This window comes from Astatotilapia calliptera, chromosome 18, assembly GCF_900246225.1.
Source record: "Astatotilapia calliptera chromosome 18, fAstCal1.2, whole genome shotgun sequence".
In the NCBI taxonomy this organism is placed as follows: Eukaryota; Metazoa; Chordata; class Actinopteri; order Cichliformes; family Cichlidae; genus Astatotilapia; species Astatotilapia calliptera.
The window spans coordinates 14994734-15011884 of record NC_039319.1 but is presented as its reverse complement, the minus strand read 5'-3'; the positions used below and the strand labels follow the sequence as shown (position 1 = coordinate 15011884).

Genomic DNA, 17151 nt, shown 5'->3' with positions numbered 1-17151 from the left:
GGCAAGATGTCACTGTTTGCCTTTCTTTATCTTACTTTGTAAATCTGGTTCAAATTCATGTCCTTCAGTTTTAACATTGAAGAAAAGACAGCACTAGTGGAAGAAAGTATATATTTTTATTCAGTGTGACAAACAGATATTGATAAATTATTTATTAGGTCTTTAACCAGCCATCAACTTTTAAATGTTAGTAAGTCATTGCTAATGTGACTGGGTCGCCTCTGTCTAGCAACGCTGGGAGGATAGAAGCTCATATGAAAGACTGTAAGTGAGGCCAGGCTGGATGGGATTCAAATTTCATTTTTGACCGAGCTGCTTGAGCGCTGCACTTTTCTGGCCATGAATATACTAAACTTTAACTACTCGTGCATCCACACACTTTATTCTGTGCATCACTATTTCTCAACTTTGCCCTCTGACTGCACCGGTCCTAGAACACTTTGCACCAGTACTTCTTCTGCATATCAAAGGCAACAAACAGTCATGAAAATTTCTATCTATAGATATGATAAATTTTCCGTCAAGAACTGATCGTCTGTCAAACTTCAGCTCTTAACCATTGGAGGTGTATTCCGTCGGTTTAAATGTAGCTTAAAGATAGAGTAAGGCAGTCTGTCAGTTTAACACTAAAACCAAATTGTTTACTTGAGTTCAGAGATATGATAGTCATAATCAAACAGACTTGAACTACCTGGCAATCTTTCAAAACCCTATGGAATGTATACACCTTAATCACATTCCTTGCAATTTCAATACTGGGCATATTCCAGTAAGAACAATGACTGTCCAACAATGACACTGAGGCAAAATACTTTTGATTTTGCTCTGTTAACGCTTCCAAAATGGTATTTTTACTTTACTCATCTTGGTTTATAGCGGTAAATGCTTCCCGTTGACTAGCATCCATCATTTAAATGCTCACTCACAAATGAAAGCAGTTGAATCTTTATACTCCCTATGAATATTTATGAAAAGACTAAATGGACATAGTTGTTCATCAGGCAGTTCCATTCCTGCAGTTTTGGCTTAATGCTAATATTGTCAAAAGGAAAAAAGGAAATTATTTCATTTTCTGCCATCTGCAGCGTACACCTATCAGGCATAACATTAGAACATTTCAGTGCAAAAGCAGCCGTGACCCATACAGGCATGGACTCCACGGGACCCAAGGAGGTATACTTGTGTATATGTTAGCAACAGATCCTTTAAGTCCTGCAAGTTGCGAGGGCCTCGATGGATCAGATTTGCTTGTCCAGCACATCCCACAGCTGCTTCATTAGCTTGAGCTCTAGGAAATTTGGAGGCCAAGTTTACACCTCAAACTCACTGTTGTTGTGCTCCAAGATTTCCCAGAAGAACATTGCCTCCAACAGCTTGCCTTCTTCCCACAGCGCATCCGGGTGTCTGGCATTCCCCAGATTCAAATCAAAATATAAGTTAAGCCTTGGCTAAATAAAGCATTAAAATTAAATGGGGAAGTGTAATATATTTTCTTGTAGCTAGGTCTAAGCCTTCTGAAGACAATGTCCTTGTGGTGAAATATATCTGCTACTTCAAACTAAAATTTATTTTGTGAAGATATGTCATTATTATTTACATTATATGTCATTCTGTTCATGTGTTCCTGAAAACCAAAGCACATTTTAGTGATTTTAGTCAAAAATTCTAAAGACAATGTTATTTTTTCCCTTTTTGCAATTTGATCCGGTTTGATCTAATACACAAAAATGAGCAGAGTTCAAAAGTTCAGTGTTTGCTCCTATTTTTGATGGACAGGAAGCTGGAACTCACTGACAGTCATCACTTTCTGTAATATATTGCAAAAGTGTTACATAAAATAAATTTAGTCACAGTAATCATTATCATCAAATATGACACACTGACCGATGTTCAGAAAGTATGTTTTCCAGTAAAGTGATTTTGATGCTACTTAAAAGTTGACACAAAATAGAACAATTAAAAGAAATAGAGTCATTGTGAAAATAATGACAGAATAAATGAAACTGAAGGTCATTTAGTTGTAATAAAATTGGGAGATCATGACTTTAACAATAAAGTAGGAGGTAAATAGTTTAATGATACTGGAGGCATATAGCTGAGTTTTACTTTTGTGAGTTTGACTTTCTAGGTGGTTATTTGCTACTTTTACACAACTACCCAAAGGGGGGAAAAGGGGGACATGAAGGGGCTTAAAGACAGTTTGAACATATACCATATAACTCCAACGTGTGAAGTGGACATGTACCGCAAAGGAATCTATAATTTTGGGTAAAGAACTTAATACAGATTTTCACTAAATCATCCACAGACATTCACCAGTTAAAGCAGCTGCTGTTTGTAGCCTTGAGTTGAGGGGGCAGGTGTAACAGGCAGCTCAATTCACAGAGTTGATGTTTCACTCTGCCGGTGCTCTAACTCTCTGTCAACAAAATAACTAATAACTATTTAGAGAACATGCTTTCGGTTGATGAATTGCTATTGCCATCTATAATAAATGTTCCCCATTTTTAAGCCAAAAAGGATTAAACACCTCAAAAAACTGCTTCCTAATCTAGTGGCATGTAAACTTTATCAGTGGAGGGCGGGTGAAGCCTGAAATCACTATGTGGGAGTTGTCTTCTTTCCCACTCCCTTATGTGCTGTCCAAGGTGTGACTGCACAGAAGCCAGAAATTACTCAAAGTCAGAATTTTCCAACTTTAAAATGAATATAAATAGGAAAAAGATGACTTTAAATGTGTAAAATTCTCCTTCTGTGAACCTTTATTTCTTCCTTGGACCTGTATTTAAAGCAAACTCGTGTTTTGTCTCTAAAAACCTCACGATAAAAGGCTTTGCCACAAAACTGTAAATGTTTGCATGAATGGAAAATGTACCTTTGGATGTAGCTATTTAAAGATCCTGTTCTATTACTCACGAAAGTCCAAAGACCAGAAAGTACTGCACAGGGAGGTAGTGAGAGAGGGGCCAGAGGACAGGGAGAGGAGGGAGGGAGGGCGAGGGAGCAGAGGGAGGGATGAGAGCCCAGTCTTTTGGATTTCTCATTAATTCAGTGTGGCCCTCTCTTTCAGTTTTTTAAAGCCCGCCCACTAACCATTATCAACCCAGGCCTTATATATGCAGCCTGTTGCTGTTGTTTGTGAGTACATCTTACAGAGGACCAGCTCAAACCCACAGCTGCCAAAATGAGAGAGTTCAAGAGCAAGGCTTTCTGGAGGGCAGTTCTGGCCGAACTGGTTGGGATGACCCTTTTTATTTTTCTCAGCATCGCCACAGCTATTGGGAACACAAACAACAGTAATCCAGACCAAGAGGTGAAGGTGTCACTGGCCTTTGGACTTGCCATTGCCACTCTGGCCCAAAGTTTAGGCCACATCAGTGGAGCCCACCTGAATCCTGCAGTCACCCTTGGGATGCTTGCCAGCTGCCAGATCAGTGTGTTCAAGGCTATCATGTACATTATTGCCCAGATGCTGGGCTCAGCCCTAGCCAGTGGCATTGTGTATGGAACACGGCCTGAAAACAGAACTGAACTGGGGGTCAACGCTGTAAGTATAAACTTTATCTTCAGTTTCAAACATTTCTGCATTAATAGCAAAAATAAAAGCACAGCGATGCGATGATGCAACATTGTGTATTTAAAGTACCTTCACGGTGAAAACTGAAACTTTTACAAGGATGTAAGTGCTGAATTGGCACTGATTATGTGGTTCTTGGGACATTCTGTCAATACTTATTAATGAATAGTGATGACACATTATTATTAAAGTATGCCATGCTGCAACAGCTAAAAGAAATAGGAAATATATATAGTGTCCACCCACTTGTACTTTGGCAATCTGTTTCTGGAAATTGAGGTTTTGAATACCAGAATTCTTCACTTAAATTAATGAGCAGTTATTACTTAATGCTACACCACTCTGTAATTAGCACCCACAGCTCTCTCCTTACTGAAAAACAGCACTGGTAGGACCTGATATCACCCAGCCCCACCCCCCCACCTCGAGAAGCTGCACAGCTCCACTTAATGTGAACAATAATAACCATGTTTTCCACGAAAGAAATATGAACAAGCAATGTGGCACTTTGCAGCACCGCCAGATTGCTGTCAGGCTTCCTGGGCAATGCCAGGAGCTACTAAATAGGAAGTGGTTGTGCTAGGAAACAATCTATCTATCTGACAAAGTCTGACAAAGTCTGACAAAGTGTTGTTTTGGATTCCTCCCTTAACTTTCACAGCTCAACGGCGTCACACCCAGCCAAGGCGTAGGCATAGAGCTTTTGGCGACCTTCCAGCTGGTGCTGTGTGTCATTGCGGTCACTGATAAAAGACGGCGTGATGTCACCGGCTCTGCACCCTTGGCCATTGGCCTCTCAGTCTGCCTGGGACACTTGGCAGCTGTAAGTTTCACTTTAACGCCATCGTCAGTCATATATAACTTGTAAAAAGGGAACCAGGAGCAGATATGGCAGGATTCTGCTCCTGCTGATGATATTCTCTCACGTTGCCTATTTGTTGTTGTTGATTGACTGCAGATCAGCTACACAGGCTGTGGCATCAACCCTGCTCGCTCCTTCGGCCCGGCTTTGATCATGAACAATTTTACAGACCACTGGGTAAGTCAGAGGGGGGGAATCACTTTACGCATACCTCACATTTTTTCTGCATGGATATTATATGTCAAGCTTAAATAATTCAATAATTCATCAGCAGACAGATGCCTCAATTACTTGTGAATCTTCCTGCATGTGTTAATCAGTTACAGCTTTCCTATTGTTTTGCATTTAGAGAGATCGACTAAAGTAAGCCTTTTGACCATGACCGGAATCTGCGTTTCTCTTTGTCTTGTAATGATGCCAGACATTGATCAAAGCTCTCCCTTTGTAGGTGTACTGGGTGGGTCCAATGTGTGGCGGTGTGGCAGCAGCTCTTCTGTACGATTTCTTGCTTTCTCCCAAATTCGATGACTTCCCCGACCGCATGAAGGTGCTGGTCAGCGGGCCAGTGGGTGACTATGACGTCAACGGAGGCAACGATGCAACAACTATGGAGATGACCTCAAAGTAGTGCTACGCAAACATGAAATGCTATTGTAAATATCTATACTCCTGTACAAAAGCATTAGAATTTAGTTTAGTATGTTAGTGGGTTTTTTTCTCCTGTTTTAAGGTAACCAATGAGGATTGTGGTCAACGGGTCAGTTAGTGCTTCCTTCCTATTTTGCTCATGTTTTTGGCCAAGCACCAGTTTTTTATCCCAAAAAAACTGGTGCTTGGCCAAAAACCGCTGAGACAAGTTAACTCTAAAATTCCCAACAGAGTCGAGTGTTAATGTTTGTTTTTACAATATCAGTATTCCAGGTTGAGCCATTTTTGTATACATATTTCTATGAATCTTTATCACGTTTTATTTCTGATGGATAATGTATTGTGTGTGCACTTTTGAAACACCTCTCACTTTTTTAAGTAAAAGAAAACACTGGATATTAAAAAAATATTGTGTTCTTTATTCCAGGGATTAGATTTTTCTTATGGAGTCCGATGACCACAAATCTATCACACATACAGGACCTCCTATGAAAAAAGATGATATCCTATTACTCTGCAATCCTCCTGCAGACACTGTGAAATCAGAAAGCTCTTCACACACAAGTTCATTTGTGAAAATGGAATATGTAAGCAACACTTCAACTAAAATAACTGTTCTTAAAACCAGATTTTACAGAATGATGAATTAGCTGATATTATTATTTAGTTGTGTAAATTTCTTCACAAATTTTTAAGCAATCTGAATAACCTTGTGGCAAAGAAAGGTTTAGTTTAGCATCCTGGCTTTATTTAAAAACAAATGAGAGTAAAGTTGTCTGCAATTCACAGATCATGAAGGGTAAAATGTGAAATGTGAATAAAAAGGTCAAAAAACATAAACAAAAAGAGGGGAAAAAACATCTGAGTGAGAACCTCACATCATACCCCAAAGCTTTAATCTCATCTGGTGGTGTTACATTTAAATTAAATCTAAAGTTTCCAGAAATCTGAAAAAGGCAAAACAACAAAAAGAGAGAGAGAGAAAACTGACCTCCTGTGTTTCATCTCTTTTACAACCCCCTCCCAAAAGTTAAGTACAAGGTGAACTGCTAAAAATTATATAATGACTTAAAGTTAGGCACAGCCTCTGAATTCCTCTCTCCTGGTTGGATGCCTGGTGCTGCAAACTAACTGAGACCACGGGTCTTCCATCCGATGTGGACTTTGGCTAAAGTGGCTGATTTGCGAGCTAGGTGCACAGGAAGTCTTGTTCCAGGTCACAGCTTGGAATCAAGAAAGAAAGAAAGATAGAATAGGACACTCTCTTTTCCTGTAATTTTACATGTTTACTTATTCATGCTAACACATTTCTTTCATTTACTACAGCAATATTTTTTATCATTTAGAAAAACTGAGATGTAAAGTGGAAATTGCACTTCTTTTTCTTTAAGATCAAAGCGGGCTGCATGTGGCCATGAAATGAGTTTGATATCCCTGCGTTTTAATGAAAGTCATGTGAAAGAACTGAATGTGATTTAGTGAAATACAGAGTTTGTGATATTAAGTATTTGAAAGTTAGACTCTGATGAAGCTATGTTGCAGGGCAAAGTCCAACAATGGTAGGAAGCAGGAAGTGAGTGCAGATGCTGGTGGTGGCAGAGATGAAGAAGTTGGACAGTTGAGGAAGAGACGAGGAGGAAGTGGGTTGCACAAAATGTGGGTCTGCAAAGCAGACAGGAAAGAGGCTGATTAGCTCGCAGAAGGTGGGCAAGAAAAGGATTGGGCCACAGTGATGACTACAAAAAATGTTTGGTGAGAAACAAAAGTGATGTAAAGAATAGGCTAGCAGCCCAAACACCCAAGCATGCAGACAGTGACATATGAATACAGATTTTCCACCCCTGTTTTCTTGGGTTTTGCGCTGCCCAGCTGTTGTTGATTACAAATGGAGGGGTTGTGCTTTTAGCAGGTGAAGCACTGGCAGGTTGCTGTTGCATGTGACAGTTTTGATCCAGCAATCAAGGCTCCTTTTTACTGGCTGCAGCATATTGTTGAGCTTTAGCACAGGGGGCTGGGATTCAGCTTCTGCTGTGTTCTCCCCAAAGCAACAAAGTGGTCTCTGCAGTACAAATTTGGGAGTTGCTGCACAGGGTTTAACTTATCAAAGTGTGTTTTGTCCCTGAGCATTTCTCAACCTAAACCTGCAATATGGGACAATCACTGACTTTGAAAAAAAAACAAACATTCAGTACAGTGAAGATGTATGTATTGATTGCCCTGCCCTTCATCAACCGAAATGATGGTGGTAGTTTTGTTAACCAGTGGATCTATAGTAACTCATTCATTGCATGACATGCTATATAATATGTAGGGATTCGTATACAGGTCACTGCTAAGAGGGTAAGACTTCTGAACCACTCACTAGACAAGAGAAAATCAATCGCTTAAAGTCCATTCCTGAAAATACAATTTTAAAAACAACCCAGAAACTAAAGAAAAATCCCTTCATCCAACTGCTTTGTGCATAAAGTCTATGTGCGTCTTACTTCAGTCGGATATATCGACGTACAAGGAATTTAAAATGTATAACCAGCATGAATCAGATCTACATTTGATAGCCAGATAAAAGGGTTTGGAGTTGTACTGTTGATTAATCTTTCTTTGTTCTGTGCTGTGTCATTGTGGCTGGTGAGGGTGGTGATGGAAAATATGTCATATGTAGATAAGACTATTTGCGATTAGGATCCTTATTTAGAGAAAACCACTCAGGCTCAGCGAGAGTCTTTTATGCACAGACGCTTCAATCTCATCGTCTGGACCTGCAGATGAATTAATCCCCCCCGTGTTGTAAATAATTTGTTGTAATTTGTTGTATATAGATGTAAATAGTTGTTGATACTTTTTCTTACTCGGTAGCTGTAGGGGTGAGAAGCCATTTTTCTTTGTGAACCTTTTCTCTTGTTTTTGGTTAGGGAGGCAGGTAAGACACATGTAATTTTCGTTTGGGGTTTTCTGTGAAGGTAAGCCAGCTGCATTTCATTTCTGGAGTTTTTGTTTGTTGTTTTGGCCATGCTCACCCTGATGCCTGCTACCTTTTGGGACTCAATAAACTGACTGGCTGTTGTGAAATCCGTGGTAGCTGTTTTTTGTTGGTTCGTCCTCCTTAAGAGCAGGGAGTGGGGGGGCATTTTTCCTTATTTTTATTTTCCTTATGTCGCACGCCGGTTCCCTGGGCTGGGGTGTAACATAAATGAAACATATATAATGACAATTTAATCTTTTTTTTTACTTACTGTTTGATGTAGTTGCACTTCTTCTCTGTTCACCTTACTTTTATTTTGTTCTTTCACCCGTTTCAAGCAGCTGCGAGGAAAACCCTTTGAAGTTGTCAGTGCTGTTTTACTCTGCCTAACAGACCAGCATACATATTGATTATATACTTGACTTGCTTCCATTTCTGCTTGATTAAATCATCTCTGTCCATCCTATAATCTCTCGGTTAGTAGGCTGAGGCCTCCCTCTCATTACAAGCACCATAATAAATCCTCTCTGGGGTTCATTAGAGCATCCACATCTTCATATGTGTTCATGTATATGATATATGGTATATGGAAGACAACATTTGTGGAAGAAATGTTTGTGTCTTATTTACATCTGAGTGCCAGGGGGAGTGAGGGGAGGATGCTCACATGATTGGCTTTGGTGGGCTCTCCATAGCCAGAAACAACACCGGTCATCTGAAAGGCAGATTTCTCTCTGACCAATCTACTGGCCTAAAACAAATTATATTCACTTTGTTGGATAAACCTGTTCAACTACTTGTTAATGCAAATGTTTAGCCGAAAAATCACAAGGCAACACTTCACTGCAGTTAGGTGTGGGGAAGAAAGGTGATTTATGTGACTTTAAACAGGGTGTAGTTGTTTGTGCCAGGTGGACCGGTCTCAGTATTTCACAAACTGTTGTAAACAAGGATTTACAGAGGATGTCCCCAAAAAGAGACAATAGGCAGTTCACTGCAAGGAAATGTCTTGTTGACGTCAGAAGTCAGAAGCTAATAGCCAGAGCATTTCCAAATACACAACATGTCAGGAGGAATGCTGACCCACATCCACCCATCTACATTAAAGGGATGGCTGTGGAGCGTGTGAGCAGCTTCAAGTTCCTGGGTGTCGACATCTCCGAGGATCTCATCTGGACAACCAACTGCTCCAAGCTGGTCAAGAAGGCTCACCAGCGCCTCTTCTTGAGGACTCTGAGGAAGAACCACCTGTCCTCAGACATTCTGGTGAACTTCTATCACTGCACCATCGAGAGCATCCTGACCAACTGTATAACAGTCTGGTACGGGAACTGCTCTGCCTCGGACCGGAAGGCGTTGCAGAGGGTCGTGAAAACTGCCCAGCGCATTCCTGGAGCACAACTTCCTGCCATAAACGACATCTACAGGAAGCGGTGTCTGAAAAGGCCTGGGAAAATCATCAAAGACCCCAGTCACCCATCACATGGACTCTTCATCCTCCTGCCCTCTGGGAGGCGCTACAGGAGCCTCCGGACTAAGACCACCAGGTACCGAAACAGCTTCTTCCCCACAGCTGTCAGACTCCTGAACCCTGCCTCCTGACATCTGAACAACATTAAACTCATGGACTGAACATACAAACAACCACCTATAACTGAACACACACACAATGGTCAAAAACAAACAAATGGACAACTGTACCCTCCTACACACAATAATAACATGGACTGAACCACCACTCACAACCACTAGCACTTTATATAGCCTCTGTAAAAATATCCACATATTTCACTTAACTGCACTACTGTAAATGCTGTATAGACAATCATTCTGTACAATACGATAATTATAATTCCAGAACTGTTTACAACTTTTTATAACTTACATAGTTCATATTTCATTTCTGTATAGCTTTTTATTTCATATTTCTGTATAGTTTTCATATTTATATCCTGTTCATAGCCTGTACATACTTATAGTTATAACATATTCACACCATACCTTCATACCGTGTACATTATAACATACCCATAATAGACCCATATTTTGTACCCTCATACCTATAACAGACCCATTTCTGTAATATATCTATATTATGGTTAAAGCACTTCTGGATGGATGCAAACTGCATTTCGTTGCCTTGTACTTGTGACATGTGCAATGACAATAAAGTTGAATTCTATTCTATTCTAATTCTAAACCTTGAATCAGATGGGCTACAGCACCAGAAGACCACACTAACATTTCTGTCAGCTAAGAACAGGAAACTGAGGCTACTATTTGGATGGACCCACCAAAATTAGACAGCAGAATGTTAGAAAAACGTTTCCTGGACTGATAATTCTTGATTTCTGCTGTGATATTTGGGCGGTAGGTACAAAATTTGTTGTAAACAAAATGGAAGCATGGATCCATCCTGCTTTATATTGATCCAAGATGGATGATCACAGCGTACACATCTTCTAATGGCTCCTCACAGCAAGATATTGTGTCATGCCACAAAGCTCAAATCATCTCAAACTGGTTTCCTGAACATGACAGAGAGTTCACAGTGCACAGATGGCCTCCACAGTCACCAGATCTCAATCCAATTAATGGATTTTCAACTGACAAATCTGCAGCAACTACTTGATGCTAGCAAGTCAACATGGACCAAAATCTCTGAGGAATGTTTCCAGCACTTTTTTGAATCTATGCCACGATGAATTAACGTAGGTCTGAAGACAAAAGGGGGCCCGACCCAGTACTAGCAATTTGTACCTAAAAAAGTGTCCAGTGCTACAGCTGTTTCAGAAACATTTCATGCCATTTGGCTGTAAGAACTGTCAATTAATTTACAACTATTTTTGCATGATTTAAACTTGCAACTTTCACAAGAAAAAGTATTATGTGTATGCAGAAAGTGCACAGAGATACATTTTTAGGCTCTGATCTTGTTAGTCGTCACTCCACAAAAGCAAACCTCCACTGCCTGTGGAGGATGTTGGGCTTACAGCACACTACAGAATCAAGGAGTACCTTTAAAGATACACGTGTGCCAAAAGATAAAGTGCTGATCTTTAAGGAAATAAAATATGGTCTGCAAGCACAGAGCTTAAAGAACAAGAAATGATAAAATCCTGTACCAACATTTGCATTTACTTCAGTTCATTACATCTTAAAATGCTATCACATGTTATTAGGGCTGTTCGATATAACAATATATATCGGATGACGATATGAAAACGTCTATCGTTTCATTTTATGCTATCGTTTGTTTCGTGGTGTCGCAAAATAAACTGTTTACGGCAATATTTTTTCATTATTTTGATGGTCACTGTAGTGGCTATATTAATTTCTTAAAGTTCTCTCTTTCTCTTATATTTAATATAACCACACTATAGACAGACAAGCGTTTGTTTTTATGCGTTGTCGTTAGCAACAACGACGGTAAAAACACCGTGTGTCCGCTTGTTCCACATAAACCTTTCACAATAAAGCTCAGGATCCTGTTGAGACTTTTCAAAATAAACTGAATCACTGAAAGAGTATGCAGAGTGTTTACGAATGAGAAGCAAAAATGAGCCGTCAGTTGCTAAAAAATAAACCTTAGACTCAAACGTTAGAACAGGCTTTTCCCCGCAGCACGCCATGCAATAAATACTCACAAAGAAAACGGCGGCCGTTACAACTTATGTCTAAAAATGTATCGTTTCGTGCATCGGTTAAAACACTCGACTCCAGGTACGCGACGCCCAGCTGGAAACACTTCACGCAAGTCGAGCTGCCCGAGAGTCACAGATTTTACAAAAAATGCTACATTTTTGTGATTTATATCGTTATCGGACGATAGATGTCTTAATGTCGGGATATGAGATTTTGGACATATCGCACAGCCCTATATTAAATGCCATGTCATCCCAGTCATTCTAGCATCTTTCCTGGGTGAACATTCTTTATAGTCAAAACACATGTTAATGCTATCTCAGGCAGATTTTTTTTTTTTTTTAAGAAAAGAAAAAAGAAAACTTGATTTTTAATGAAGTCAACATTAAAAACAGAAGAATCAATCAGAGTGATGTGCAAGTAAAAAAAAAAACAAACATTTGTTTGATGAAGAAAAATGCTGCCCAAGTAAAATGTGATTCTATGGAGGGCTTCTCATCTTTCTTTCAAAGATGAAGACAAGAAGCAGTGTGACCCTTTAACCTGCCAGCTCTTTCACACAGAAAAGCTGAACAAGGGGCTGGTTTCCTTGTCGTGAATTCAAAAGCTCCCATTTCCTTCACAGTGGCAAATGACAGATGTTAACTTCAAAGCACCGTGCCCCTGCTCAGAATAAAACAAGTAGACTGAAAGATAGGGAAACCATTTAGCATGGCAGTAGCACCTACACCCTCCAGCCTATTTATTCTCTCCTTAGCGCTCCATCATCTTTTCTTGTATTTCTTTTAAAATTATCAGTCACTAGACATTTGAAAGAGTTTGTTTTGAATTTTTAATTATATTATTGTATTAATGCAGTAATGTATTTAAATGAAAATTTTAAAATGACTCAAACCTGGATAAAATTATAATCTCCAAGCTGCCCCTTACTGCATGTGATATTTTTGTACTAATTGATACATTTTGCTTATTTAAACACTTTCTTTGTATTTCCATCAGATCCATTCAATTCCATTCAAAGTCCTGTCTTTTGAGCTGCTGTTGTGGTTTGCCGTCTTAAATGAGAAACGTAGCATCTCCTTCAGTAACACTAGAAAAGCAATGAGCAGAGCAGGAGACCTGGAGGTCACGCTCACTGGGTGAAGCCCACATCTCTCAGCTGCTTCTAATTAGGCCTGATTTGTTAAAGGCACACACCTGATAAATGCCTGTGAATGTCACTCACAATTTCAGGTGGCTCACTGGTGGAGCAAAATTTGAGTTGCCAGATTCTGTAGCACGCAGGTGCTCCTTTGAAAGCTGTCTGTTATCACTGGACGTTATCTGAGTAGCCATGTCAGAGATTAAGTCGTGGTCGTTTTGGAGGGCAGTTCTGGCGGAGTTCTTGGGAATGATCATCTTTATTTTCATGGGCCTCTCTGCTGCAGTAGGAGATCCAAATGATTTCAACCTTGATCGTGAGATCAAAGTGGCATTTGCCTTCGGCCTGGCCATCGCCACGCTAGCCGAGTGCATAGGTCACATTAGCGGTGCACACCTGAATCCTGCCGTCACCCTGGGCCTGGTGACCAGCTGTCGTATAAGTATTCTCAGAGCCCTCTTCTACATGTTGGCTCAGATGTTGGGGGCAGTGGTTGGCAGTGCCATTGTGTATGGTATCAGGGCAGAACATGTTGATTCACTTGGAGTTAATGAGGTAAGGTGGAGTCCATGATTTTCCTAAATAATATTAGCCTTAAATGATATTTGCTACTTGGACTAAGTGGCATTCAAAGAATTGCCTTCAGCCTTGCTCGAGTGACAATTTTAACTCTTCAGGTCTGTTTGTAGTCTTAATGTCACATTTTAACTGTTTAACTGTAGCAGTCATGCGAAATGATGAGCATCATGCTTAAAATAATGGAAGCACTGTAGGGTATAAAAATCCTCTAATCCCATTGGTATTATCATTTCTAGCTAAATGGTATCAGCCCAGCTCAAGGTTTTGGCATGGAGTTCATGCTCACTCTGCAGCTGGTTCTGTGCTTGGTGGCACTCCATGACAAAAGACGTGACATTGGCGGATTTGCACCTCTGGCATATGGCTTCTCTGTAACGCTTGGACATCTTGCTGGGGTGAGTACATGAAAACATTCATTTATTTCCCATGTCATTAATTTGGCAGATGGTTTCTCCATCTTGCAGAAGCCAACACAATAGATTGGCTCAGAGTGAATTGGCTGTACATCAGCCTTTCATGTAATCAGCTGATGTACAGCCAGGCAGGCAAGTGGTGTTTTCCTCTATGGGTTGCAGATCTCCTACACGGGATGTGGGATCAATCCAGCTCGATCCTTTGGACCTGCAGTTATACAGAAGGCGTTCAATGATCACTGGGTATGTATTGGTGACACACGAGCTGAAAATGTGACCTTTTTCTAAGTCACTGGGCTTACAAGTCATTCAGATTGTAACTGATGTGGTTTCTTTGGTTTTTCAGGTGTACTGGGCTGGACCGATGAGTGCTGGAGTGGTGGCAGCGCTTCTGTATAATTATGTGCTGGCACCCAGTGACGAGAGCTTCAAAGAAAAAACTAAAATCTTGCTCTGCTGGGCCCCGGAACAGGAACGTGAAACAGAGCCCCTGCTGGAGGATGTTGTAGAATAATCAAAGGAGCCAGTCTGAAAACAAATTCTGCTATATCAAATAAAAAGAGAAAAGCTACACTTGTCTTTCTGGTGTTACATGAAATCTTGCACAGCACAACATCTTCCTGTTTTGTCATTTCCCCTCCCCTCTCCACAAACTATAAATAGTGACGCATATACATGTTTTAACAGATTCTTAAGGGGTAAAGATGACAGAAGTAAAGAGTTGGGCATTTTGGAGGGCTGTGGCTGCAGAGTTTGTTGGTATGTTACTGTTCATACTTATTGGCCTATCCTCTATTGTTGGAATAGGTCTGGGCAATGATAAAAATCAGATGATTGCTCAGGAAATAAAGGTCTCGTTGGCCTTTGCACTAGCCATTGCCACACTGGCTCAGAGTTTGGGGCACATCAGTGGAGCACACTTGAACCCTGCGGTCACCCTGGGCCTCCTGGTCAACTGCCAGATCAGTGCACTCAGATGTGCGTTCTACATCCTCGCTCAAATGCTTGGGGCAATTGCAGCCAGCGCTGTTGTGAATGGATATAAGCCTGGAGAGTCTCTTGGTGTTAATGCGGTAAGAGGTTGCACTTGTCGTTTTGGTTTTCACACATAAACCAGCACATTCAGTCTAATCAAGCCTAACTCTAGTTGGACTAATGGGCAGTAATTGTCTTTTGCAGCTAAATGTCAGTGTAGGAGCAGGTTTTGCCATCGAATTCTTTGCCACCCTTCAGCTGGTTCTGTGTATCATAGCAGTGACTGACAAGCGAAGGACTGATGTTACAGGCTCTGCACCCTTGGCTATTGGGCTGTCGGTGGGACTTGGGCATTTAACAGCTGTAAGTGAATCGCAATCAAAATCTATGATTTTTTTTACATGAGAAGCAGTCAGCTGATTGCAATCCATCCTCCTGAAATCTGTCATCTTAGAAGGATCAGGCACACGTGCCTTCATTTTATATAAAACTGCTCAGAGCAGAGCATTAAAGGGTATTATTTAATATCAAGTTGAGGGTGAATAAATCGCTAAATAGCAACTGTTTGTCAAAGCATGCCTGAACCTTTTTGCACTATTTAAGCATCTTGATCATTTTTAAAGCAGCTTTGTTGTTGTAAATCAAATATCCTGTACAGTTAGCGTTGGTGGGTGTCACAGTTTCTCTCAATTTACGATTCAAGATTTTCCCTACACTATGTTACCCAATTCTGCAGAGTATTTCTATGTGCGTCAGGGTGGTGTGGCAGGGGTTCGGCAAATCACAGTTTCAAAGGCGGCTACACAAGTGTCACATTGAGTCGAACACAAGTCAGCAACATATGTCGACTTTAATAAAAGTCTGCCAATAACCGTTTTAAATAGTGTTTGCCTGGAAACATAACAGATGCAGATAAACAAGTCAGCGCCTTGGTTTTTGGTGCAAAAAGTAGTTCAATGAAGCTTCTTGGGCTGTTAACAGTTTTCAATATCTTTGTGATTTAATACACAGTTTTAAAAAAAAAAGTTTATTGCGGTAAATCCGGCACATCTAAAACTCATTTTCTGTAGAGCTACTGCATTTCTTATGCATTTTATAAAAAGATATATGCAAGATTAGCCCCCTACCATCGTCTTTGTGTATGGATAAGATATTCCCATTCTAAATTATAACAAAAATTATTCCATCACATGAGTGTATTTACTTATAAATGATATGCTTTGTTTTTACATTTACAGATAAGTTTCACTGGATGTGGCATCAACCCTGCTCGTTCCTTTGGGCCGGCTTTGATACTGGGCAAAATGAAAAACCACTGGGTAGCCGTTTATCAAAACGCCTTTTATCCAAAAAAAAGAGCAATTTTCCTTATCCATTTCATTTTGTCAAAGATAAAACTCATTTCTGCTTTCGTTCCAGGTGTACTGGCTGGCACCGATGTGTGGTGGCATAGCGGCATCTCTTATCTATGATTTCCTTCTGTATCCACAAACACGCAACTTTAGTAGTCGCATTGGCATCCTGGTTCACGGTCCACAAGAAGAATATGTGGAGATAAATGGAGAGGAAAACAATAGTCCGGGGCCAAGTCACTGGCCAAAACAGTGAACAATGTGAAATTTTAGCTTTTCTATCTGTCAGCATTTTATTTATTTTTTTACTATACTTTAAAAAGGCCATCAGTTTTATTCTTATTTTGCAGTGTGTGTCTTCACAATCGCCTGTTCTATGTGTTGTTTGAACAATGACTCCTTTAATAAAGATGCTTTTTAGTCAAGTTTCTCTGTGTATTCATATTCATACAGTTTGGTACTGGACAAATTTCAAACTGAGGTCCTCATTTGTTATATGTATTCACCAGAATAACGCAGTGTATGTTTACATCCCGCTGGCCTCGTCAGTGCTTCCTTTACAATGCATTCCAATCTGTATACATAATTTAGGTTTTTGGCAACAATCCCAAAATCATCTCGTTGCACCCGTGAAACAACACAAGGATGTGGATCAGTTAATTGCACATACAAGCACGTTAAAATTCCTCGCAGCTTGATTAGATAACATGTGGCCATAATGGAGATTTCCTGTTTTGCCTGTGTCATAAGAATGTCCTTTCTCCATCTGTGCATGCGCCCCTCTCACATCCCATTTTTTATGGCTCGTAAATATTTGGTGGTCCCCACACCCTGGGCTAATCATTGAATAACCATCATATGACTTTAAACCCCACAGGTGAATGTTTCCCAACAGGAACCCCGTAATGTGGGGGCAGTCAGCCAAAGTTGTATAAATATATGCGTGAATTATTGTAAGCTTAAAATCCAGTCTGGATGACTGATGCGTTTGGATGCA

The 17151-nt window shown here is 40.3% G+C and overlaps 3 protein-coding genes across 3 annotated transcripts; all 3 read left to right on the top strand.

The window, feature by feature from the left end:
* The first annotated feature begins 3110 nt into the window (after positions 1-3110).
* Positions 3111-5712, top strand: LOC113011103 (aquaporin FA-CHIP-like). The gene is made up of 4 exons (XM_026150483.1): positions 3111-3547; positions 4239-4400; positions 4536-4616; positions 4888-5712. The coding sequence occupies exons 1-4, from the start codon at positions 3185-3187 to the stop codon at positions 5065-5067; spliced, it is 786 nt and encodes a 261-aa protein (XP_026006268.1). The 5' UTR covers positions 3111-3184; the 3' UTR covers positions 5068-5712.
* Positions 5713-12906: 7194 nt separating this feature from the next.
* Positions 12907-14400, top strand: LOC113011158 (aquaporin-1-like). Its single transcript, XM_026150562.1, has 4 exons — positions 12907-13390; positions 13651-13809; positions 13990-14070; positions 14174-14400. Exons 1-4 carry the CDS (start codon positions 13028-13030, stop codon positions 14339-14341), a joined length of 771 nt encoding a protein of 256 aa, XP_026006347.1. The 5' UTR covers positions 12907-13027; the 3' UTR covers positions 14342-14400.
* A 74-nt stretch (positions 14401-14474) lies between these two features.
* On the top strand, positions 14475-16474 carry LOC113011157 (aquaporin-1-like). Its single transcript, XM_026150561.1, has 4 exons — positions 14475-14900; positions 15007-15165; positions 16041-16121; positions 16222-16474. Exons 1-4 carry the CDS (start codon positions 14532-14534, stop codon positions 16408-16410), a joined length of 798 nt encoding a protein of 265 aa, XP_026006346.1. The 5' UTR covers positions 14475-14531; the 3' UTR covers positions 16411-16474.
* Positions 16475-17151: the final 677 nt, after the last annotated feature.

Excerpts from the sequence above, each read along its gene's own strand:
- LOC113011103 (XM_026150483.1), top strand. The coding sequence starts at position 3,185 with ATGAGAGAGTTCAAGAGCAAGGCTTTCTGGAGGGCAGTTCTGGCCGAA. Across the intron at positions 3,548-4,238 it reads CTGAACTGGGGGTCAACGCT|CTCAACGGCGTCACACCCAG; the intron begins GTAAGTATAAAC and ends TAACTTTCACAG. Across the intron at positions 4,617-4,887 it reads ACAATTTTACAGACCACTGG|GTGTACTGGGTGGGTCCAAT; the intron begins GTAAGTCAGAGG and ends CTCCCTTTGTAG.
- LOC113011158 (XM_026150562.1), top strand. The coding sequence starts at position 13,028 with ATGTCAGAGATTAAGTCGTGGTCGTTTTGGAGGGCAGTTCTGGCGGAG. Across the intron at positions 13,391-13,650 it reads ATTCACTTGGAGTTAATGAG|CTAAATGGTATCAGCCCAGC; the intron begins GTAAGGTGGAGT and ends TATCATTTCTAG. Across the intron at positions 14,071-14,173 it reads AGGCGTTCAATGATCACTGG|GTGTACTGGGCTGGACCGAT; the intron begins GTATGTATTGGT and ends TTGGTTTTTCAG.
- LOC113011157 (XM_026150561.1), top strand. The coding sequence starts at position 14,532 with ATGACAGAAGTAAAGAGTTGGGCATTTTGGAGGGCTGTGGCTGCAGAG. Across the intron at positions 14,901-15,006 it reads AGTCTCTTGGTGTTAATGCG|CTAAATGTCAGTGTAGGAGC; the intron begins GTAAGAGGTTGC and ends TGTCTTTTGCAG. Across the intron at positions 16,122-16,221 it reads GCAAAATGAAAAACCACTGG|GTGTACTGGCTGGCACCGAT; the intron begins GTAGCCGTTTAT and ends CTTTCGTTCCAG.